The sequence below is a fragment of the Macrobrachium nipponense genome, chromosome 16 (assembly GCF_015104395.2).
Source record: "Macrobrachium nipponense isolate FS-2020 chromosome 16, ASM1510439v2, whole genome shotgun sequence".
NCBI classification, from domain to species: domain Eukaryota; kingdom Metazoa; phylum Arthropoda; class Malacostraca; order Decapoda; family Palaemonidae; genus Macrobrachium; species Macrobrachium nipponense.
This window is the reverse complement of record NC_087209.1, coordinates 57971603-57996730: the sequence shown is the minus strand read 5'-3', so window position 1 is coordinate 57996730 and position 25128 is coordinate 57971603. Positions and strand designations below refer to the sequence as shown.

Here is a 25128-nt window from a genome sequence, read left to right as displayed (position 1 = left end):
CCCAGCGCGCAGAAGACATCTAACCTGCCTGTCGTCCTTCCAAAAGTTTTGCGCCCTCCATCATTTCTGAGTGGAGTTTACACTAATGTCTTTAACCAGGATATAATGGCAAGACTGGCTTTTTTCAACCCCCAGATTCTTTTCGGCTTCTCAATTTCCACTCTGAAAAACAACCGTCGACTTTGGAAACAATGGGACCCACTCTGCCTAGGCAGAAGAGGTCGAGTGTTTAGTTCACCCACAATAAGGCCGAATCCTAAAGCTGCGCCGTTTAGTACAGGTTCTGCGTCAGAAGTCGGCGAAGATTTAATCCTATAGTAGATTCACATCAACCGTGCATCCGATGTTTAGGCCAGTCCCTTAACGATGCTCCTGATTGGCTGTCGATAAGCCGATCACAGGGCTGGAAACTCTCAGTCTCTCTCGAGAGTTCATATAGGTAGGATGTACGTTTCAAATCTCCTGAGGGATACTCTTGAAAGACGTATCCCTCGGGAGAGGTGGAAGGTACATCCTGCCTATGTGAATTCTCAAGAGAGAGACTGAGAGTTTCCAGCCCTGGGATTGGCTTATTAACAGACAATCAGGAGAGGCGTCGTAACGGACTGGCCTTGACATCGGATGCAAGGTTGATGTCAATCTACAATAGATTCTGCCATTTCTAACACCGAGATTCACCCTGCTGGTCAGGAGGACGCTGAGACGTGTATTAATAGCGTAAGTTCACAATGAAAACCGTGGAAGTACCGTGAGCCTTGTCATTTCGCGGGGAATGAATGCTTCAGTTTGAATATACCTTCTGTAGGTTGTAGAAGACTGTCCAGGAAGCATCAAATTTTAAACATTCCAGATGGCTTCAGGTTGTAAGCTGTTTTAGAAGACTCTGGGGGTTGTACTTCATTCAGGAGGTCCCAAATTAAAGACAGTAAAGAAGGCTCATTCCGTAGGTTGTAGACTGTCCAGGAGGCGTCAGATTGTAAACATTCCAGACGGCTTCAGGTTGTACGTTGTTTAGAAAACTCTAGGATGTATACTTAATTCAGGAGGTCCCACATTACTGACTGTAAAGAAGGCTCATTTGATTGTGATTGTCACAAGTAAACATGCTAGGATCACTGAAGTGTAAATAATGTTAATTATACGAACGTTAATTATGCATGTGTGTGTGATGCATTTTGAACGATCAGTATCAGATTATGTGTCTGTCTTGATTTAGCGAAGTAATTCACTCTGTTCTCGTCCGTCTTATGTATACTAGCAAATAATCTAGGTAAACTTTTTCCAGCATTCAAGTCGCTCCCTAAAAACATTTCCGCAAGGCTCAACGTTTTTACTCACATCAGCCATTTCCATGACCTACCAGCTATCCAATTTCTTTCTGTCGCCTGCCTTTCCATTCAGATCACCTGGCCAAACCACATTGCTCGAAACCCAGCCAGTTGCAGGTCACAGAATTCCCAGAACCCCCTTGCTCTCGCTCATTGCATTTTCTTCTAGACAGTTTACTTTTGCTATGACAATTTTTCCCTCATGCTACACTCAGCTTCACCCAACGCAGGCATCTTCACTCTTTGTCTTTCCCAATCCAAAACACCCTGTCTGTCCTTTCACTGCTGTTACCCAAAGTGCCATAATACATATCATTCTATTATTGAAACAGATCCATGTATCCATCACAATCTGTCTGTCTGGATAGGCAGATGGTTACGTGGGATTCATTATGTTTTATGTTCTTTCATTCATTACGTTCATTATAATCATGGAAGTTAGTAATGTGTCATTTTTTTTTATTTGCAGGTGTGCAATACCATCTGAACTGATAGTATCAAGTCGAAGGTAAGCAAAATTTAGTTTATTCCCCTACCCACCACCCCCCACCTTTTCTCTTTCATTTATACACAATATATATATATATATATATATATATATATATATATATATATCTATATATATTGTATGTATGTTAGTAATATTTCCTTCCTTGGGACTGGCAAATATTCTTTTTCCAAGCATATAAATATTATATATATCTATATATATAATAATTATAATATACATATATATATGTGTGTGTAATAAATTATATATATATATATATAGATATTTAATTTATTTATATATATTATTATATAGATATATATATATATATATATATAATACGCCATATCATTAGTAGTGACGACTATACTTGATTGCCTATGAGATCATTGTCCATTGTACAGAGCATTCTGCTCCAAAAAAGAATCTCAACAACTTCGGTAATAACCCTTGACCTCGTTTTCGTTTGCAGGCGGCGTTGGTCCCCAGGTGAGAGACTGTAGGGCTGCGTGCGTGACGTCATGCGAGCCCCCGCACTCCGAGCTGCCTCCTCGTGCTAGCATGACTTCACATCGCCCCGCTGGCCAGCCCCTCAAGGTCAGTCCGTTTGAAGACTTCGACACAAACTTGGGTCTCCTCCTTCTTCTTCTTAGCCTCGGCATCCCGTAGGGGCTGGTGCTGGGCCCGTAGGCATCTCATTACTTCAGGTTCTTCGCATAGTCCCTCCCTGAGGACCCTAGTTGCAACCCGTCCCCCGCCCCAACCCACCCCTCACCTTTCATTCCTTTTACTGAATCTCCGTTCGTAGCCTCTTTCTTCCGTCTTGATATCCAACCTCACCTGACAATTATTTTTATTTTTTTTATGGCCTCAGTTCTGTATTCCAGTCTTGTTTTCGAAAATTCTGCTCAGATTACATTCTCTCTCTCTCTCTCTCTCTCTCTCTCTCTCTCTCTCTCTCTCTCTCTCTCTCTCTCTCCTTCGTAGTGTTGTTACTGGTAGCCACGAATCTGAAAGGTTCAAAAGAAAAATCTACGGATATCACTTGACGCTTTTCATCTCTTAAGAGCGCTTGAAGGTATTATTATTACGATGCTTTTCTCTCTCTCTCTCTCTCTCTCTCTCTCTCTCTCTCTCTCTCCTCATCTCTCTCGTCTCCTCCTCTCTCTCTCTCTCTCTCCTTCAAGTCCTGTAAAATGTATGGCTTCGTGCCTAACTTGGTCATAAATCCAAAGTCTTATATTTCTATTTTGGACTAATACTGTAGGAGGAGTTGAACAGGCGGACATGAGGCTTGCAAGTACTGATTTTGCATGTAGTGTAGATTATTATTATTAAATTGTTATTACTATTATTATTATTATTATTATTATTATTATTATTATTATTATTGAAAAATATCATGGTAGCATCCTGAAATGGAGAGACAAACCCACAATTATGTATTGGTACACAATTAAGAATATATCTATTAAGTGACCGTTTTGCGAAGCTCTTCTGTTTCCCCTTTCATTAGATATATGTACCCATATATAACTGTGGATATGTTTCTTTGTTGTTATTATTATTATTATTATTATTATTATTATTATTATTATTATTATTATTATTATTATTGTGCAGTTACTACCATGCACGAAATGTCAATTAAGTGATATCATGTCCCTTTTCTCTGTGCATTAGATTTGTTATTTAGTCCTTTGTTATGTGCTAGTTCCCATTCGTGTATTCTATTTTTCATAACCATAAAACAACAGATAATTTTTATGCGTTTTGTTCGATAAAGCTATTGCAGATATTTTTTCTATTTTCTCCTATTTGTCTTGATGATCATCGTCTGCTCCTCCTCCGAGTCGGCCAACAACAAAGGGTTCGACACCAATACCCTGCCTTTAAGAGAGAGAGAGAGAGAGAGAGGCTTGCGCATTCGAGAAGCACACACACACACAGAGAGAGAGAGAGAGAGAGAGAGAGAGAGAGAGAGAGAGAGAGAGAAACTTACTTGTTCGAGAGAAATATAAGGACAAATGATATATATATAGAGAGAAAGTGTGTTACAAGAAGTAACATGGGAGAGAAAAAATAAGGGACGAATGACAGAGAGAGAGAGAGAGAGAGAGAGAGAGAGAGAGAGAGAGAGAGAGATAGAGAGAGAAAGTGCGTTACAAGGGAGAGAAAAAATAAGGGACTAATGATACAATGAGAGAGAGAGAGAGAGAGAGAGAGAGAGAGAGAGAGAGAGAGAGAGAGAAACTTGCTTGTTCGAGAGAAAAATAAGGGACGAATGACAGACCTTACCTTACAGACCTTACAGTTCGTTCGGGTTGCCCCAGGTCCCTCAGTGTGAGGCGCCTCTAATGTCTACCAGAGAGTTGCTAGTACATCTTCCGGTATATTTTGCATCTTCCAATCTTGGATGGTCTGGGATGCAGTTTAGATATTTGTCGAGCTTATTCTTAAACACATCTACGCTCACTCCTGATATATTCCTCAGAATGAGCTGGTCAACGCATTGAATAGACGCTGCATTATCGACTGCTGGTGCGTAGTGGATTAATGTCTGTGTGCTTTCCTTATTTTTCCTGGTATAGTTTTTGGGCACTATTAATCTTACCTCTGCTTGCTCTTTCTGATATTTTTAGTTCCATGATATTTTCTGTTATTCCTTCTATCTGTTTCCATGCCTGAATTATCATGTAGCGTCTTCTTTCTCCCTTTCTAGACTATATAATTTTTAAGGATTGTAGTCTTTCCCAGTAGTCTAGGTCCTTAACTTCTTCTATTCTAGCTGTAAAGGACCTTTGTACACTCTCTATTTTGTGCAATATCCTTTTGATAGTGTGGTACCCATATCATATTGCAATATTCAAGTGGACTACGAACATATGTTTTATAAAGCATAATCATGTGTTCAGCTTTTCTTGTTTTGAAGTGCCGCTAACAACATTCCCATTTTTTGCTTTACATTTTGCCAACAGAATGGCTATTTGATCATTGCATAACATGTTTCCTATTCATCATCACACCAAGGTCTTTAACTGCTTCCTTATTTGTGATTGTCTCATTATTAGGTCCCCTATATGCATATAGCTTTCCTTCTCTGTCTCCATAATTTATTGATTCAAATTTATCAGAGTTAAATACCATCCTATTTACCTCTGCCCATCATATACTTTGTTAAGGCTCTTTGTAGAGCGTTCCTACTTCATCACAAGTAATTTCTCTACTTAGTTCTTGTGTCATCAGCGAAACTACTCACTACCGAATCCTTAACATTACTGTCTATGTCCTTCAATCATAATAACAAACAATATTGCAGCTAGCACCGTACCTTGTGGCACACCGGATATTACCTTGGTTTCATCCGATTTCTCATCGTTTGCAATAACTATCTGTTTTCTGTTGTGTAAAAATTAAAAATTTTAAATTTTAACCATCTTCCTACTTTATCTACGATATTGTGTTTTTCTAATTTTCTTTGCTAATATATTATGGTCTACTTTGTCAAAAGCTTTTGCAAAGTCTAGATAAACCACATCTGTTTTATTTCATTTCCGCTTTTCATATTTTTGAATATGTTCTCACGGTGGACTAACAGTTGGGTTTGTGTACTTTTTCCGGGTACGAAAACCGTGTTATGCCTATATTAAACAAATTATTTTTATTAAATGTTTCATAAATAATTTTTCTTCATTACCCTTTCTTTTATACACTTTTAATAATATGTGATGTTAGACTCACAGGCCCTATAATTACTTGCCTCTAGTCTTGATTCACTTTTGAAAGTAGGGGTGATATATGCTAATTTGTGCTCATCATAAATCTTTTGCCTGTATCTACACTTGTCTTAATAATATTGCAAAAGTGGCTTTGCGATAGAATGAACTACTTTCTTTTTTAACAAAAATAGCAGGGACTCCATCCGGCCCTGCAGCAGCTCCATTTTTAATTTCATTAATTGCCTGCACAATATCAGCTTCATTAATTTCTATGTCAGCTAATATTCACTATTTTCGTCCCTTACTTCTATATCATTATCTTCATTATCTATTCTAGGGGTGAATTCTCTCTTATATCGTTCTGCCAGTATGTTGCAAAATTTCCTTTTTTTTCATTCGTTAATCTCCCCTTCAATTCTCAGAGGGCCTATTTCTATTCTTCTTTTATTCATCTTCTTCGCATATGAGTATAATAGTTTGGGGTTTTGCTTGATATTTAATAGGGTTTTTTTCTTCCAAGTCCCGTTTTTCATTTTCTTTTGATTGTATAATCTTTTGTTCTGCATTTTCTATCTTGCTTTTTAGTTCTATAACTTTCCATGCATTTTTTTCTTTTGCAAGACCTTTTTTTCCACTTTCTGATTTTCTGGAACAAGATCCTTCTGTCTCTTGGTATGCATGAATGATGTTTACTTTTCTTCTTCGGTATATATTTATCCACTAGTTTTCTCCAATAATTTTATATAATATCTCCGTATTTACCCTTATGTCATCACTTACCGAAAATGTTATCCCAATCTTTGTTTAATTCTTCATTAATTTCTGACCATTTTATATTTTTACTGTAGAAGTTGTATTTTCCATATCCTTCCCACTTTTTCATTTCTTGCTTATCTCTATTTTCACTTGCTTTGGAATGAACTGTTATCTCTATGACATTATGATCTGAAATACTCGCATTATAAACTATTATTTCTTTAACATAATTCATCTCGTTCACAAATACTAGGTCTAAAGTATTTTCCTTTCTTGTTGGCAGGTGATTTATTTGTTGAATGTTGTATTCTAGTAGCATATCTAATAGCTTTTCAAATTGCCTCTTATCTTCTGCACTACTATTACTCGCTTTTTTATATGTATAAGTACAACCACAGTCTCCTATTCGTTTCTTTTCCATTCTAAGCGAAAAGGAAAGTTGAAGTCACCAGATAGGTAGCAATAAGTCCAGTCCTTGTGATTTCTACATATATCAGCCAATTTTTTCAATTATTAAGTCAAACTCTTTAGTATTAGGAGGTCTATATATTACTATGTTCATCAATTTTTCAGATTCAAATTCTACCGCTATTAGTTCACATTCTGAGTTACTATATTTCTCATATATTTTTTCCTTGTTTTTGTCTTTGTCCATATATTGCGTTTCCCCTGATTCCTATAATTTCTATCTGATCTATAAGTTTGGAACCCTTTTATTTGATCATCATTCCAGTCTCTTGGGAATACCAGGTTTCACTATATTCATTATATCTATTTTCTTTTCATTTTGGGTTAGTTCTTCTAAGTACTCTATTTTTCTTTTTGAGTTACTCGTAACTAAACCCTGCGCATTCATCACTATGATGGTTTGCGTGTTTTCTCCTCATTAATATGTAGTAATAAGGATTTTCCATGTCTCTTTCCTGTTCTGGTATGTTGTTCTTTTTTTCATTTCCAGAAATTCTGACATTAAAAAATCCAACTTTTCCATAATATTTGATCTCCTTCATCATAATTATTCATTTTGTGTCTGAATCTTGCAATTTTCTCCGTTTCTGCAATATCCTCTTTGCATAATAAATACAGTTATATCTCTTGAGTAGAATTTTCGGAGCTGATGCTTTGAAATTTTTTTGCTGACACCTCTGCATATCTCAGATTGGTGTTTGCTTTTCTCTTTTACCTGATATTTGTTCTTGATTTCTCTCTTTATTTGTTTCTTTCTTATTTTGGATTTTTATTACTTGGTTGGTTATTTATTTGATTATGATTCATGGCTACAGGGTGCATATATTTGCATTTTTGTCGAACTTACATCCTTTTCCTTCTTTTTAGGTTTTTTACATATTTTTGGATGCAGATCTCTGCAATCATCCCCATAGCCATCTAAGTATGCACATTTACCATATATTTCATAGTTTTGACATACCTTAGGATGTTTGTAGTAACATCTTTCTCCAAATCTGCAATTCCCTCTTTTCAAAAGGTTGCAGATTTTGTCTGTTCTTGTCTATTTTTTTCCTCTTTCCCGTCATTGTGTAGATCTGGGTAGAGCCTCTTCGGGATTTGCTTTTCTGTTTGTCATATCGTAATTTATTTCTTCGTAGGTATGCTGCTTTATTGCCTCATATGTAGTATCAATGAGTATCTCTGCATCCATATCTTTTATCTTGTTCTTTGTTTTCCTTATTTTTTTCTGTCATTTCATTTCTGTTTACTTCTCTTCCGTTTTTGTTTTCCTCTTCTTCTTTTTCTTCTTCTTCTTCCTCTTCTTCTTCATCCTCAACTATTTGTACATTCAATCTTGATTTAATAACATTGTCTATCCATGATAGACTGTTGAACAAAAATTCTTGTATCTTTTCTCAAATCTTGCATTACCTCAGCACACTGTGGATGGGTCGGAATGTTGCATGCAGCACATTTTCTGATTGGAGTGGATTGACTATGCTATACCAAACCTTACACAGTTTGGCATGCTTTTGGCATTCTTTTTCCTAATGCATCAATTAGGATATTCACAAGATTCACCTTATTCATTTTCTTTGAGAGAGGAGCAAAGCAAAATCCATTAACGGACAAGAGTGTGGGGGCGGAGGCGGCCATAATAGAACGAAAGGAAAAAAAAATCAACCTAAAAATCATTACTTGTGTCACTTGGCGAAGCCTGATGTGGTTCGGAGTCGGCCATCAGTTCTCCGGACCGGAAAATTTTACCATTTGGATTCTCGGTTGGATTTTTTTTTATGTGCGCGCGCAGAGAGAGAGAGAGAGAGAGAGAGAGAGAGAGAGAGAGAGAGAGAGAGCCTTACCTTACCTTACCTTACAGACCTTACAGTTCGTTCGGGTTTGCCCCAGGTCCCTCAGTGTGAGGCGCCTCTAATGTCTACCAGAGAGTTTACCAGTACATCTTCCGGTATATTTTGCATCTTCCAATCTTGGATGGTCTGGGATGCAGTTTAGATATTTGTCGAGCTTATTCTTAAACACATCTACGCTCACTCCTGATATATTCCTCAGATGAGCTGGCAACGCATTGAATAAGACTGCATTGCATCGATGCTGGTGCGTAGTGGATTAATGTTCTGTGTGCTTTCCTTATTTTTCCTGGTATAGTTTGGGCACTATTAATCTACCTCTGCTTGCTCTTTCTGATATTTTTAGTTCCATGATATTTTCTGTTATTCCTTCTATCTGTTTTCATGCCTGAATTATCATGTAGCGTTCTCTTCTCCTTTCTAGACTATATAATTTTAAGGATTGTAGTCTTTCCCAGTAGTCTAGGTCCTTAACTTCTTCTATTCTAGCTGTAAAGGACCTTTGTACACTCTCTATTTGTGCAATATCCTTTTGATAGTGTGGGTACCATATCATATTGCAATATTCAAGTGGACTACGAACATATGTTTTATAAAGCATAATCATGTGTTCAGCTTTTCTTGTTTTGAAGTGCCGTAACAACATTCCCATTTTTGCGTTTACATTTTGCCAACAGATGGCTATTTGATCATTGCATAACATGTTCCTATTCATCATCACACCAAGGTCTTTAACTGCTTCCTTATTTGTGATTGTCTCATTATTAGGTCCCCTATATGCATATATCTTTCCTTCTCTGTCTCCATAATTTATTGATTCAAATTTATCAGAGTTAAATACATCCTATTTACCTCTGCCCATCATATACTTTGTTAAGGTCTCTTTTGTAGAGCGTTCCTATCTTCATCACAAGTAATTTTTCTCTGCTTATTCTTGTGTCATCGCGAAACTACTCACTACCGAATCCTTAACATTACTGTCTATGTCTTCAATCATATAACAAACAAATTGCAGCTAGCACCGTACCTTGTGGCACACCGGATATTACCTTGGTTTCATCCGATTTTCTCATCGTTTGCAATAAACTATCTGTTTTCTGTTGTGTAAAAACTTCTTTTAAAAACCATCTTCCTACTTTATCTACGATATTAGTTTTTTCTAATTTTTCCTTTTCTTTGCTAATATATTATGGTCTACTTTGTCAAAGCTTTGCAAGTCTAGATAAACCACATCTGTTTTTCATTTCCCCGCATTTTTTTTCATATTTTTGAATATGTTTCTCACGGTGGACTAAACATTTGGTTTGTGTTACTTTTTTTTTTTTTTCCGGTACGAAACCGTGTTTGTCCTATATTAAACGAAATTATTTTTTTATTAAATTTCATAATATTTTTCTTCATTACCCTTTCATACACTTTCATAATATGTGATTTAGACTCACAGGCCTATAATTACTTGCCTCTAGTCTTGATCCACTTTTGAAAGTAGGGGTGATATATGCTAATTTGTGCTCATCATAAATCTTGCCTGTACTACACTTTGTCTTAATAAATATTGCAAGTGGCTTTGCGATAGAATGAACTACTTTCTTTAACAAAATAACAGGGACTCCATCCGGCCCTGCAGCAGCTCCATTTTTTAATTTCATTAATTGCCTGCACAATATCAGCTTCATTAATTTCTATGTCAGCTAAATATTCACTATTTTCGTCCCTTACTTCTATATCATTATCTTCATTATCTATTCTAGGGGTGAATTCTCTCTTATATCGTTCTGCCAGTATGTTGCAAATTTCCTTTTTTTCATTCGTTAATCTCCCTTCAATTCTCAGAGGGCCTATTTCTATTCTTCTTTTATTCATCTTCTTCGCATATGAGTATAATAGTTTGGGGTTTTGCTTGATATTTAATAGGGGTTTTTCTTCCAAGTCCCGTTTTTCATTTTCTTTTGATTGTATAATCTTTTGTTCTGCATTTCTATCTTACTTTTTAGTTCTATAACTTTCCATGCATTTTTTTCTTTTGCAAGACCTTTTTTCCACTTTCTGATTTTCTGGAACAAGATCCTTCTGTCTCTTGGTATGCATGAATGATGTTTACTTTTCTTCTTCGGTATATATTTATCCACTATTTTCTCCAATATTTTTATATAATATCTCCGTATTTACCCTTATGTCATCACTTACGAAAATGTTATCCCAATCTTTGTTTAATTCTTCATTAATTTCTGACCATTTTATATTTTTACTGTAGAAGTTGTATTTTCCATATCCTTCCCACTTTTTCATTTCTTGCTTATCTCTATTTTCACTTGCTTTGGAATGAACTGTTAATTCTATGACATTATGATCTGAAATACTCGCATTATAAACTATTATTTCTTTAACATGATTCATCTCGTTCACAAATACTAGGTCTAAAGTATTTTCCTTTCTTGTTGGCAGGTGATTTATTTGTTGAATGTATTCTAGTAGCATATCTAATAGCTTTTCAAATTGCCTCTTATCTTCTGCACTACTATTACTCTCTTTTTTTATATGTATAAGTACAACCACAGTCTCCTATTCGTTCTTTCCATTCTACGAAAGGAAAGTTGAAGTCACCAGATAGGAGAATAGTCCAGTCCTTGTGATTTCTACATATATCATCCAATTTTTCTATTATTAAGTCAAACTTTAGTATTAGGAGGTCTATATATTACTATGTTCATCAATTTTTCAGATTCAAATTCTACCGCTATTAGTTCACATTCTGAGTTACTATATTTCTCATATATTTTTTCCTTGTTTTTTGTCTTTCCCATATATTGCGGTTCCCCCTTGATTCCTATTTTTTCTATCTGATCTATAAGTTTGGAACCCTTTTATTTGATCATCATTCCCAGTCTCTTGGGAATACCAGGTTTCACTTATATTCATTATCATATTTTCTTTTCATTTTGTTTTGGGTTAGTTCTTCTAAGTACTCTATTTTTCTTTTGAGTTACTCGTAACTAAACCCTGCGCATTCAATCACTATGATGGTTTGCGTGTTTTCTCCTTCATTTAATATTGGTAGTAATAAGGATTTTCCATGTCTCTTTCCTGTTCTGGTATGTTGTTCTTTTTTTTCATTTCCAGAAATTCTGACTATTAAAAACTCCAACTTTTCCATAATATTTGATCTTCCTTCATCATAATTATTCATTTTGTGTCTGAATCTGCAATTTTCTCCGTTTCTTTCTGCAATATCCTCTTGCATAATAAATACAGTTATTATCTCTTGAGTAGAACTTTCGGAGCTGATGCTTTGAAATTTTTTGCTGACACCTCTGCATATCTCATTGTTGGTTTGCTTTTCTCTTTTACCTGATATTCTTGATTCTCTCTTTATTTGTTTCTTTCTTATTTTGGATTTTATTACTTGGTTTGGTTATTTATTTGATTATGATTCATGGCTACAGGGTGCATATATTTGCATTTTTTGTCGAACTTACATCCTTTTTCCTTCCTTCTTTTAGGTTTTTACATATTTTTGGATGCAGATTCTCTGCAATCATCCCCATAGCCATCTAAGTATGCACATTTACCATATATTTCATAGTTTTGACATACCTTAGGATGTTTGTAGTAACATCTTTCTCCAAATCTGCAATTCCCTCTTTTCAAAAGGTTGCAGATTTTGTCTTTCTTGTCTATTTTTTCCTCTTTCCCGTCATTGTGTAGATCTGGGTAGAGCCTCTTCGGGATTTGCTTTTCTGTTGTCATATCGTAATTTATTTCTTCGTAGGTATGCTGCTTTATTGCCTCATATGTAGTATCAATGAGTATCTCTGCATCCATACTTTTATCTTGTTCTTTGTTTCCTTATTTTTTTCTGTCATTTCATTTTTGTTTACTTCTCTTCCGTTTTTCCTCTCTTCTTTTTTTCTTCTTCTTCTTCCTCTTCCTCTTCTTCTTCATCTCAACTATTTGTACATTCAATCTTGATTTAATAACATTGTCTATCCATGATAGACATGTTGAACAAAAAATTCTTGTATCTTTTCTCAAATCTTGTATTACCTCAGCACACTGTGGATGGGTCGGAATGTTGCATGCAGCACATTTTCTGATTAGGTTTTGTGGATTGACTATGCTATACCAAACCTTACACAGTTTGCATGCTTTGGCATTCTTTTTCCTAATGCATCAATTAGGATATTTCACAAGATTCACCTTATTCAGTTTTCTTTGTCGGAATATGTTGGTTTATGTATATTTTTTTTATGAGAGAGAGAGAGAGAGAGAGAGAGAGAGAGAGAGAGAGAGAGAGAGAGAGACTGTTATAAGCGGCTGTGTATTTGCAAGTAGATTGTCACAAAAGATTAGCTTATACATAGGCATACACATGTGTATGTTTATATATACGTATATATATATACATATATATATATATATATATATATATATATATATATATATATATATATATCTCTCTCTCTCTCTCTCTCTCTCTCTCTCTCTCACATTAAAGGCGCGAGAGACCGGGAATAGGGTCCATCCGAAACCACTTTTGATTCACTTAAAAAAAAAAAAAAGGTACTCCTCACTCCTACTCCTTTAGGGTATCGTTTTACTGATACTAAGTTTTGGGAAAAACGTCCCAACTTCCTTCAGTTGTCCAATTAAAGTGTAAGAGGATGGAGTGTATTTTATTCTCTAATTATTCCTGGACTGGTACCCTGTGATGGTCGGATATTATTATTATAATTATTACTAGCAAACATATGTAATCAGATATTATGTTTGATAAATTCGTAAAATAATTAAGTGTACGATCAGAACCAGGTCTGTTTCAGGGAAGCCCTTCTCTTCCCCTCCTGGGGAGAGGTAGGATGAAACCACATTATAAACCATCTTAGGGGTCTCCACTATAACCCTACCAAGTTTCATGCCCATCGGATCAGCCGTTTGGCCGTGACTGAATGACAGACGGACGGACAGACATAACGCCCATTATTCAGAAGAAGAACCCTATTCATATGGAACACGCCCAACACAGGGGCCACTGACTTAAAATTTAAGCTTCCCAAGAATATTAAGGTGTTCATGAGGAAGAAGTAATAGAAGATAATGGGACAGACAGAAAGAAGAGATCAGTTATTAGAAAAACAGTTAAATTAGCAAATGAATGATTAAGTAAATAAAAATTTAATTAAAATTTTTATTATTATACGAATACCCATAGACAAGTAAGGCTGGCCTTTTATCATTTCAACGCGTAGGACCAGTTTGACGAACTGGCAAGAGAAAGAGGCTTAAAACCCCCATTCCGAATTTCGAGAAGGAAATTGGATATTGTTTAAACATTTCCAAGTGGAGCATGATTCCGTTGATGCACTGGAGAGAGACGGAAGATGCATTCACGAAGAACATTTTGATAGCGGGGAGTTTGGCGGCTTATCAAAAAAGGGGGCCAGAAATCTTCGTGGGTCATTGGGCAAATATCCAAAGAACGCAACATGGTTTGGATGACTACAGGAAATGATATGAGAAAAACACTCAAACTTCAAAACAAGTCAAGATTGAAGAATCGTCGCGTCACCAAATGTGGAGGTTTATTAATTTAAAATGTTGAAAGGAAAATCTTCTTATGATGTGGATATATATTATATGACTTCTATTACAAATGTTGACAGTTTTCCACATGACCAAATAAAAAAAATGAATTATCTGTAATTCACAAGATCACACGGAAAAGTAACGCCCGGAAATGTTGACCAAATCTGGAAAAAAAAAAAGATGGATCATTTTTTGCAAGAAAAAATATGGAAAAGAAATTATATCAAAATGCAGAAATTCATTTGACTAAATCTGAACAAGGCGTGATCCGGCGTCCAGCTTTCTCGGGGCGCGTGCTAAAATCTACCGTCAAATAGAGCGTTGTTTCAGCAACGAAAATTGAAATAAGCACGCTTCTATTTTATTAGAAATTATTGTTCTCTACTATTTAACAGACACATTAATTTATTTTTTGCATTTTCATTCTAATGAATAAATCATGAATATCCTTAAATTCCCGTATCTTTAACTCAAGACGAAACACCTTTTTCAGACATTTTTAGGCTTTTCCGTCGGTCTTTCCTAACGCCCCCCCGCCTCCCCCCCTTTCAACAAAAACAACAAAGCAGTTCGTAGGCATACTCCCCGAGTAAACGAAAATTTCCTTAAAATTGCAATTCACGAGATCAGGCGGAAAATTATCCTCAAATGTTGGGAAAAGAAAAGTTGCCTCAATAAAGTCGAAATTCATCATACGGCCAAATGGAAGGAAGCGATTCCTTTAAAAAAAGACGCAAGAGTAGAGGAAACCCGTCATTTGGACGGAGGACGTCGTAGACAGACGGAATTTGGAAAAAGGGGGAAAAATCGTAAAAGAAAAGAAAAGAAGAAAAAAACAATTCGGGGATGTCTTCAGAGAGAGCCGCTTCTGGGGATCACTGGCTAGATGGCCTTCCGCCTATGAGGCTGCAGAAAAAACACAAAAAGACATCTTCTTTCCCTTCCCTCCCTCCCTCCCTCCCTCCCTCCCTCCTCCTCCTCCTCCTCCTCCTCCTCCTCCCTCCAGTTCCTTTTGGCAAGGCAAGTCAACCCGATGAATTCGATTCGGGATGATGATGATGATGATGATGATGATGATGATGATGATGATGATCTCGAATTAGAGATGATAAAAAAGTAATCCCGTGAAATTATGAAAGACATTTGTGAGAGGAATTCACTTGGACCATGTGGATGCGGACTCTCTCTCTCTCTCTCTCTCTCTCTCTCTCTCTCTCTCTCTCTCTCTCTCTCTCTCTCGGGTCCAATTTTTGTGGTCTTGTCCATGGTTTTTACTGTTGACGAAATAAGTTTCAGAAATGGTAAAGGCTGTTGGGATAGGCAACCAAATGCCCTTTTCTAGCCCAGGTTCGAAGAGGTATAGAAAAGAGGAAAGAAAAGGGAAGCGACAGAACCCAGCTGCTGTAAGGGGGTTCCAAAAGTGAGGAGACGTGGAAGCAAAGAGAAAATTCCGAAGCTTGAGAAGAAGAAGAGTAGGAGGAGGAGGAGGAGGAGGAGGAGGGAGACGAGTCATTTTTTCCTATAATTCCCTTAGTTAAGCATCACGAAAAGCCGCAGCAGTAAGAGAGCTCTATTTTCTTTACCATTTTATCGTTTTTTATTCTTTTTTATCCTTATTTTTTTTAAATTCTTTTCGTCCTTTTTATCTTCGGTGTTCGCATATTCCCTTCCGTAATGGCCGAGATGAGTCAGATTTGGGAGACAAAGGCAGTCTTGAGATTTTCAAACGAGATGGAACCTTCGGTGGAGAGAGAGAGAGAGAGAGAGAGAGAGAGAGAGAGAGAGAGAGAGAGAGAGAGAGAGAGCTACACACTTCTCTTCAGCACTTGCGAAGGATGACAGGCAAATGTCCTTGGATCCGTATTATTTGGATAAGGTCCATGGATTTGTAAATTATCCTCCTTCTTCGGCGGTGTGTGTATTGTGGAATTCCCATCTGTTTCGTCTATCTTTTTAGTTTTTCTTTGGCGAGGTTTTCCTTTCTCTCTAGAATTTTCCCGGACTCATGAGATACCACAGTTCATCAGTATGTAGCCCCCATTCCTCCCCATAGGGAGGCAGCACTGTCAGTGCACCTCTTGCGGTGCAGTGTAGGCATAACCTGAGGTTCTTTGCAGCATCCCTTCGGCCCTTGGCTGCAACCCCTTTCATTTCTTTCATTATACCTCCGTTCATATTCTCTTTCTTCCGTCGTAGTCTCCTCACCAATTGTTTCATAGTGCAACTGCTGTGAGGTTTTACTCTTGTTTACACCTTTCGAACCTTTTAACTGTCGATTCTTTGTTTCAGAGCTGAATGATGTCAAAGGTCTAGAAGGCCTAAATCCTATATTCTATTCTGCACCCTCCACCCTCTCCTTGATTAATATACAACCTCTCGTTGTGCATGGAAACACACCTCTTGTCAAAGATTGTGTGGAAACGTGAAAGACCTTGGCGTACTAAAGTAGATTCACATCAACCGTGCATTTAATGTCTAGGCCAGTCCCTTACGACGCTCTTGATTGGCTGTTGATAAACCAGTCACAAGGCTGGAAACTATTTCCCTCGAAAGATGTGGAACATAGATCCTACCCATGTGAACTCTCGAGAGAGACTGAGAGTTTCCAGCCCTGTGATTGGCTTATCAACAGCCAATCAGGAGCGTCGTGAGGGGCTGGCCTAGACATCAAATGCACGGTTGATGTGAATCTATTATAGTAGTAGTTGCATCATCGGAGGTAGAGAAAACACCACCTTCAGACTCCGTATTTGGAGGAGGACCGACCTGTCGGCGTTTCTTGGAAGGAGTCTGATATGAAAGTTTGGTCAATTTTGAGTCTTTGATCGAGGAGAGAGCCTCTAGGCAGCGTCCGAGTCTTGCCATGTGTCTTCTTCCTTATTCAGAGAGAGAGAGAGAGAGAGAGAGATTTGAATTTGAAAGTAGTAAAATAGTTTTTGTTGTTGTTGTTGTGGATGATGATGATGGTGTAGAAGGCAAGGCGAGCGTACAAACATGGCAAAATGAATCGATAGCCCCGTGTGCCCCGTTTTGGGGGGTGGGGAGGCGGAGCTGGGCCCGGACTCTATCCCAGGTGAATATTCCGATCTGCGTGAGGTGGGCATTCAGAATGGAGTCTTTCAGTGACAATGTTTGTCTATCATAGCACGCCATCAAGAAGTCATACGAAGAGAGATAGGCTCTCTGTCTCCGTTTCCATGCACTCGAGCTCAAAATGGAAATGAAAGAAGGGAAGAAAGGGAAACGTAACACCAGCCCCCGGTGAAACAGAAAGCTGTGTTTACTGCATAAAACCACGTCAATCTCCGTTCGAAGCCGAAAGGTGACCTCTGAGGGACAGAGGTCAGTTGTGCGAAGAACAAGTAAGAAATAAATATGAATCGACTGCAAGATCCTTTCTCAGGTAGCAATGAGCTGTTACTGTGCTTGTGTCAAGTTTTTCTGAAGAGGTTCCTGTTACTTCGTTGCTCCTTTATAATCTTCGAAAATATTCTTCGAAAAATTTCTGTTTCTTCATTTGCTCCCTTCTCATCTTCGAAAATATAGCCAACACTTGAAAAATTACTGACTTTTCTTCTATACTCAAGTTGGCTATTAAAACGCCAAATTGGGGATTCATCATCATCATCATTATTATTATTATTATTATTATTATTATTATTATTATTATTATTATTATTATTATTATTATTATTATTATAGTAATAATAGTAATAGGGAAGAAAGAAGAAATCCACAAATATTATGTATTATTATTATTATTATATAATATAGTAATAGGGAAGAAAGAAGAAATCCACTAATAAATATATATAATAAGGATAATAATAATGATGAAGTACATATTCACGCACGCCTTCTCCTAGATATGCATATATAGTAGTCGTCCTCAAATGTTGCATCCGTGACCCGAGAGTGCCTCCTCCTCCTCCTCCTCCTCCTCCTCCTCCTCCTCCACTTCTTCAGTATCCGACAGACGCCCTCTGGCCCTTCCCATTCATATGCAAATTGCTCTACTCTCCACAAATCATCTCCTTCGCCGCCCCATCCGGAAGTTAAGACCCACCCACGGCGTCATCGCGTTTGCCGAATTTGGTGGCAGGAGGAGGAGGAGGAGGAGGTCATATCACTCGGCAACTGAATGTATACATTAAGAAGCTAAGTATATTCATTGAGGAATCAAATATATTCACTAAGAAACAGCGTTTACTCACGTAAGAAACAAAATATATTCTTGCAAGAAACCAAATCTGTTCAAGTAAGAGACAAAATATATTCACGCAAGAAACTAAGTATATTCACGTAGGAAACTAAATATATTCACGTTAGAAACTAAATATATTCAAGTGGGAAATTTAATATAGTCACGTAAGAAACTAAATAAATTCAACTAAAAAACTAAATACATTCACATAAGAATATTGTCAATTAAACGAAATATATTCACGTAAGAAACACAATATACTGATGTTATTTTTTTTGTTTTTTTTTTTTTAACTTTTTCCTCTGTGGTGTGGGGGGGGGGGGGGGGAGTGGAGTGGAACCTTTTTCAAACTCAAGTTCAAAAAAGAGTTAAACACTAGAGCGAAAAAATCTGTCAAACCAGATACCCGACAGAAAGTGAAAGGCAGGATTTAAAATGACAGATGACCAGAATGGCCACCATTATGAGAAATGCAACGATTTAAGGTTTTGAAGGATGCTCAAGACTGGAATCCTTTCAAGCCTTAGAATCTGGAATTTTGAGCTGGAACGTATTCTTACACAAACGTGTGAACATCTCGATCCTCTGGGGTGTTTAAAAAAAAAGCTTTAATGAGAAGGACTATCGTATAAGATCAGGTGACAAGAAAAGGAACAATAAATGAGAATACTGAGCAAGATTAAAAATCCACAACCATTTGCAATGTAGCTTGGGGTCATTACCGAGATTTATTATTATTATTGTCATTATTTAGTCCATTGACACGTTTTTCCAACAGTTACTCACTCTTACATCTTTGCCAGATCTGTGCACAAACGAAAGCCTGCTAGCATATAAGCATTCCTTCAGCGTTGTATGTCAGCTGAGATTTAAAGCTTTGGGATATAATGCTTAAGAGATGGCCCATCAACATTATATTCTCTGAGATATATCTTACCATAATGGGCGTTATGTCTGTCTGTCCGTCCGTCTGTCATTGAATCACGGCCAAACGGCTGGTCCGATGGGCATGAAACTTGGCAGGGTTATAGTGGGGACCCCTAAGAAGGTTTAAAATGGGGTTTCATCCTACCTCCCCTCCCCCCACCCCTCCGAAGGGGGTGGGATGAGAAGGGATTCCCTGAAACGGAGCTGGTTCTGCCCGTAGACTTGGTTACTTTACGAATTTATCATACGTAATTTCTGTTACATATGTTTGCCAGTATACCTAATTCCCCGTAAAGGCGTAGTGCCCTCAGTGCACCTCACGGGGTGCAATGTAGGCATTATTTCATTAATTAAGGTTCTTTTGCAGCGTCCTTTCAGCCCCTAGCAGCAAACTCTCATTCCTTTCTTCCGTCTGACTTTCCACCTTCTCTAACAGTTGTTGCATAGCGCAGCTGCGAGGTCTTCCTTCCTCTTTCACCTTTCTACTCTGAATTTCCCTCTCGACGCTGAATGACTTCTTAGGTCACAGCGCTTGGCATTCGGCCTGAATTCTACATTCTATTCCATGTGCCTGATCTATAGACCCAGATACGTGCAGGAAGGAATATTTAGGTACAATGCGTGACGGACGGACGGACGCACGGACATGCATGTCGGGAGAAGCAGCGGAGGCAAAGCCCTCACAGAAGGGAATGCAAAGAGAAAAATGAAGATAAGATAAGATGAAAGATAAAAAAATAAACGAAGGATTCCCGACAGTTGCCATCATCCTCACGCGTCGCGGTGATGTCCTTATTCTTCCGCCCTTTCTTCTTGTCCTGTAGGGGGAGAATGTCCCCGAGAGAGAGAGAGAGAGAGAGAGAGAGAGAGAGAGAGAGAGAGAGAAAAGTGGAAGCATAAATCATTCGAGAAAGACGGTGGGAGACTAGATCGCGGAGTCATAAAATACGAGCTTATGGCCCCTGCGTCTTTCTCCCATCTCCCCCTCCCCCTCCCCCATCCTCTCCCGCCTCCCACCCACCCCCTAATCCTTTATTTATTTCCCCTTCTATCCCTTCCTATTCCTATTCCCCCCCTCCCCCGCACCCCTTCTTCCCCCTCTAACCACCTCTCTCCCGCCTCTATCGTAATCCACCTCCCTCCCTCCCTCTCCCTCCCTCCTCTGCGAGACTAGGCTCGGGTAAAAAAGAATGAAATAATCTCCCTCTCTCTCATCTCCTCTCTCTCTCTCTCTCTCTTTATATATATTATATATATATATATATATAATATATATATATACACACGCATATATATACCATGTCTAAGTGAATGCTTGTATGTATGTGTGACACATCTAAACCCCAATCATTCTCTTGACAGGAACCGGGCCCCCCTCCCCCCTCACTCCCCCCCCCCGAAAAAATAAATAAATAAATAACGGCAGCGTTTAATCTTGAAAGGTAAATAAGAGCTTTGACCGCTTAATGAGGTGTTCCCTTCCGAGAGAGACGTGAGTTCCCCAGCGCTTTATCAGCCTCCAACTTTTTTATTTTTTTTTTTTGGAAGGGCGTCGAGAGGATCAACAAATGCCTTTGGTAATCATTTCCGGTGAAAGATGGTCTGAAGAGGAGGAGGAGGAGGAGGAGGAGGAGGAGAAGGAGGAGGCATTATGAGTACTTGAGGTGATTCTGAAGGTAAATAGGAAAAAAGAATCTGAGTGAAACCTTGATCGACGGTGGGTCTGCCAAGAAGCGTCTTCATCAGTCGTCTCCGTCCGTAGGGGGGATAGTTCCGTCTGTGCACCTCATGCGGTAAACTGTAGGCATGACTTCAAGTTCTTCGCAGCGTCCCTTCCTGAGGCTCCTAGATGCAGCCCCCATTTCATTCCTTTTACTGTACCTCCGTTCATAGTCTCTCTCTTTCAACTTCCTTTTAACACCTTCAAAGCCTTTTGACGATCGATTTCCTTATCAGCGCTGAATAACCTCATCGGTCCCGGCGTTTGTCCTTCGGCTTCAATTCTGTATATTCTGTCTTGTCTTAATCAGTCGTTTCGTCCCTTCTCTTTCGCTTCTCTGACCTCTACTTGTAATGAGCGATCGTTTCGTTCCGTAATTCGTTCCTCGTGGTCCTCAGTTATTTCATTTTGCCATCATCGTGGTCTTGACGGACAGCTTCCCTTCACACAGTCTCTGCCCAGTTTCTTTCTTACTAAATATTATGTGTTATTTAAGCACTTAACCTCTGAACGTCAATACAGAAGGTATGAATTATGAATGGTTTCACCCCAGTTGGGCGACTATCACTTCGAGTACACCTCCCGTTTTGATGGTCAAAAACAGGAGACAGTCGAGACGGGATTGAAGACCCGAGGGAAGGTAAGAATTACTTACTCTATACTCGGTTTTTTTCCATTTGTCCACCCGCCCGTGGTGTTTCCGTATGGTAACACTGCGTCCCGGGTTCTAGATAGTTAAATTCAGCTTACATTCAACAATAATAATAATATCCTATTTCGAATATTAACGGTGTAATTCGCATACAGTAAATTATTAAAACACTTTTCAGTTGCAAATCTACACCCAGATATCCTTTTATTTACCTAAAACTTTCGCATAGCGTAACTATCTAAAGCCCGGGACGCAGTGTTACCATACGCAAACACCACAGGCGGGTGGACAGATGAAAAAAAACAGAGTATAGTCAAGGTAACTTCATCCTTCATACTTACGTGAGGACCAGAGAAGACTCTGGTCTGGGTTTGGAATGTTTTAAAAGAGGAGTTTATGACCCGTAGACTACCGCGTTTCTCAGGTAACAAGCAAATATAAAATGGGTAATAAGGACAATCAGTGGTCTTAGCCTTTCTCATATAACGTACTGAAAACTGTATATGGAAAAAGAAGACTGACAGTACTACTTATACCAATAACAGTCGTCTAAACAGAAGTCATTAGCAGCCACCGCCTGGTTCCCCCAGTTCGTGGCTTGGACACTTGATTGTATGTGTACACTTCGGTCTCTTAAGATATTGTGATATTGTGCACTAGTACAGTTTAGCAACTTTTAAAAACATTTCATAGGGTCATCTTTATCAAACATAGTGTCAAGTATCTTGCAAAACAATTCGGGTTTCATATTTTCTGTTTTCAAACGTTGAGAGACCTCAGTTAAACCACTTGATTTTTTATTCCATCTTTCCATTGGTTTTATATTGATTCACATTTGGTTATCACATTTCTTTTCAGCCTCAGTTACCACGGAAGCCACCTGTGCAGCTGTTTCTTCATCGCAGCATATCCGTAGATGTAAGATTGCGTTACTATGGTGTATTTTCATCTTTGAACCTTCAGCTATGTGTATTTTGACCTTTCGTCTCTTTTGTCGACAGGTGCGGGGTGAGGTACAGCTGTACTATGGGTGAACATTGGCGGTCAGGATGGCCAGGCGTGAGGGTCATGGGCCTACACTCCCACCTCCACCACCACCTCCTCCACCTCCTCCTCCTCCTCCTCCTCCCAGCATGGGCATTATCACGCTGCTAGTCCTCCTAGGCCTCCTCTCCTCAGGTAAGTCGACTGCCCAGTCAAGGGTTTTGTTTCTTTATAAAATGAACTCAGATTTATATCCTCCATGTTACCACCAACGCTGCTATTCCACTTCTTGGGTCCGAAATATAAGGAAGGATTCAATAGGTTTTGTTCTGGGGGTCCCGGAAGGATTAACAAGGTAGGTTTTTTAAGTTTTTATTAATGGGGGTCCAGAAATATAAGGAAGGTCTTAGTAAGTTTTATAATTTGGGGTCCAGATATTTAAAGGAAGGGGTCCTTAGTAAGTTTTATATTTGGGGTCCAGAATATAAGGAAGGTCTTAGTAAGTTTTATATTTGGGGTCCAGAATATAAGGAAGGTCCTATATAGTAAGTTTTATTTTGGGGTCCAGAATATAAGGAAGGTCCTATATAGTAAGTTTTATTTTGGGGGTTCGAGAATATAAAGAAAGGACCAGATAATGTTTTATATATATATATATATATATATTAATATAATATATATATATATATATATATATATATATGTATATACACCTAACAAACACATATACATATATATATATATATAGATATTATATACACATACACCCATATCATATATATATAGATATATATATATATATACTATATATAGATACACATACACACACACACACACACATATATATTATATATATATATAGATATATATATATATATATATATATATATATATATGATATATATATAATATATTGGCCATTGACTTGAACTCAAGCTTCCAAAGAATATGGTGTTCATAAAAAAGAAGTAACAGAAGGTAATAGATAATACAGAAAGAAGAGATCGCTTATTTAACAAGAAAGAAATAAACATTTTATACACCTGTCATCTTGAATTACCCTTCTGTATATAAGCAGTCACTTTTTATCGTAATAGTATTAATGCCGTGAAAATATTAGTGCTGTGAATAGTTACATTTGCACGGGTCTCGATCAAGAACCTGGTGAGAAATACGTATTCAAGCAGGTAAAATGTTGATAATACTCTGTATGTAAATAGATTTAGGGATTAACTCGGCTTTACCTTAAATATGCCCTTTTAATTATTTACTTTTTTATGTATTTTTGGTTAGCCCAAATCTTTCAGTATCAGGTCTATATGTATTTTGCAGAATTCACTTGCTTTAGACAGCTAGAAATGGTTTCAATTTTGATGTTAATCTTCTGCGTAGCTTTACTGGCAATAAACGTCCCTATAGTATGAGCTCAATTTTGTTCTTTAGGATCTGTCTGTTCTTGCATTTTTAGATATTCTGAGGAAAGTAGAGTATGTGAGCTTTTGAGTATTTTTCTCTATTCAGAAGTCTTATACATTTATATGAGAGAGAGAGAGAGAGAGAGAGAGAGAGAGAGAGAGAGAACTTCCAATTTACAGCACGAAATAGAATTCCGTCAAGAGGTAACGGGTGACAATGCTTTGGAAATATGTTGTTGTTATTGTGCCTTGATTAGAAAGGGTTGCAGCTATGTTGTTGGTCTCGCACCTGCTGCATACCTCTTCCTCTTTTACCTTCCCTCCTTCCTCTCATTTCTTTTCCTCATTCTCTTCGCTTTTTGTTACCTTTTTTTCATTCTTTTACTACTGTACTTCTCCATGTTTAGAATGAAGGGAACATCTTTGCTTTATATAATATATGTATTTATATATATTTTTGCCCTTTTTTGGCGTGGCACTGGAAGGGTACTACACTGGAAGGGTTTTTGCTTACTCGGGGAGTAAACCTTACAAAGTACTTTTTTTTTTTTTTTTGTTGGGTGGGTTTTTTTTTTTTTTTTTGGGGGGGGGTGGGGTTGTCAGGCAAGTCATATGGAAGGCTAAAAAGGTCTGATAAAAGGTGTTTTGCATTCTGTTTAAAAATACAGCAATTTTAGGATAGGATATTTATGCCTTGTTTATGGTAATGAAATGTAAAACATAAATAATGTGCATGTTAAACAGTACAGAAAATCTATTTCTAGTAAAATAAACGTATTTATTTTCATTTTCGTTGGTGAAACAACACGCTATTTGACCACAGATTTGATCTTGCAGCCCAAGTAAGCTGGAGGTTCGATTGCGCCTTATTGTATGTCCTTTTGATTGAGAAAAGGCAAAGGCAGAGAAAAAATTTATTAGTTTGTGCCAATACAGAGTAGATGGAAGGCAGTGAATGCAATTAGACGAAATTGGCTGGAGATCTACCTGTTCATTGTCTGCTTGAAGTGAAAGTGGAGATAAGCGTTAACT

General features: G+C 37.8%; 1 protein-coding gene across 13 annotated transcripts in view; it reads left to right on the top strand.

Moving 5' to 3' along the window:
- The window catches only part of LOC135195732 (protein turtle-like), a 346860-nt gene that overhangs the window by 178088 nt on the left and 143644 nt on the right, over positions 1–25128 (top strand). For all 13 annotated transcript variants that reach the window (XM_064222171.1, XM_064222167.1, XM_064222170.1 and 10 more), the window contains 3 exons: positions 1798–1836; positions 2291–2415; positions 22699–22876. In XM_064222171.1, coding sequence (XP_064078241.1) covers positions 22747–22876 — 130 coding nt within the window. In that variant the 5' untranslated portion in view covers positions 1798–1836; positions 2291–2415; positions 22699–22746. The remainder of the gene's footprint in view (positions 1–1797; positions 1837–2290; positions 2416–22698; positions 22877–25128) is intronic.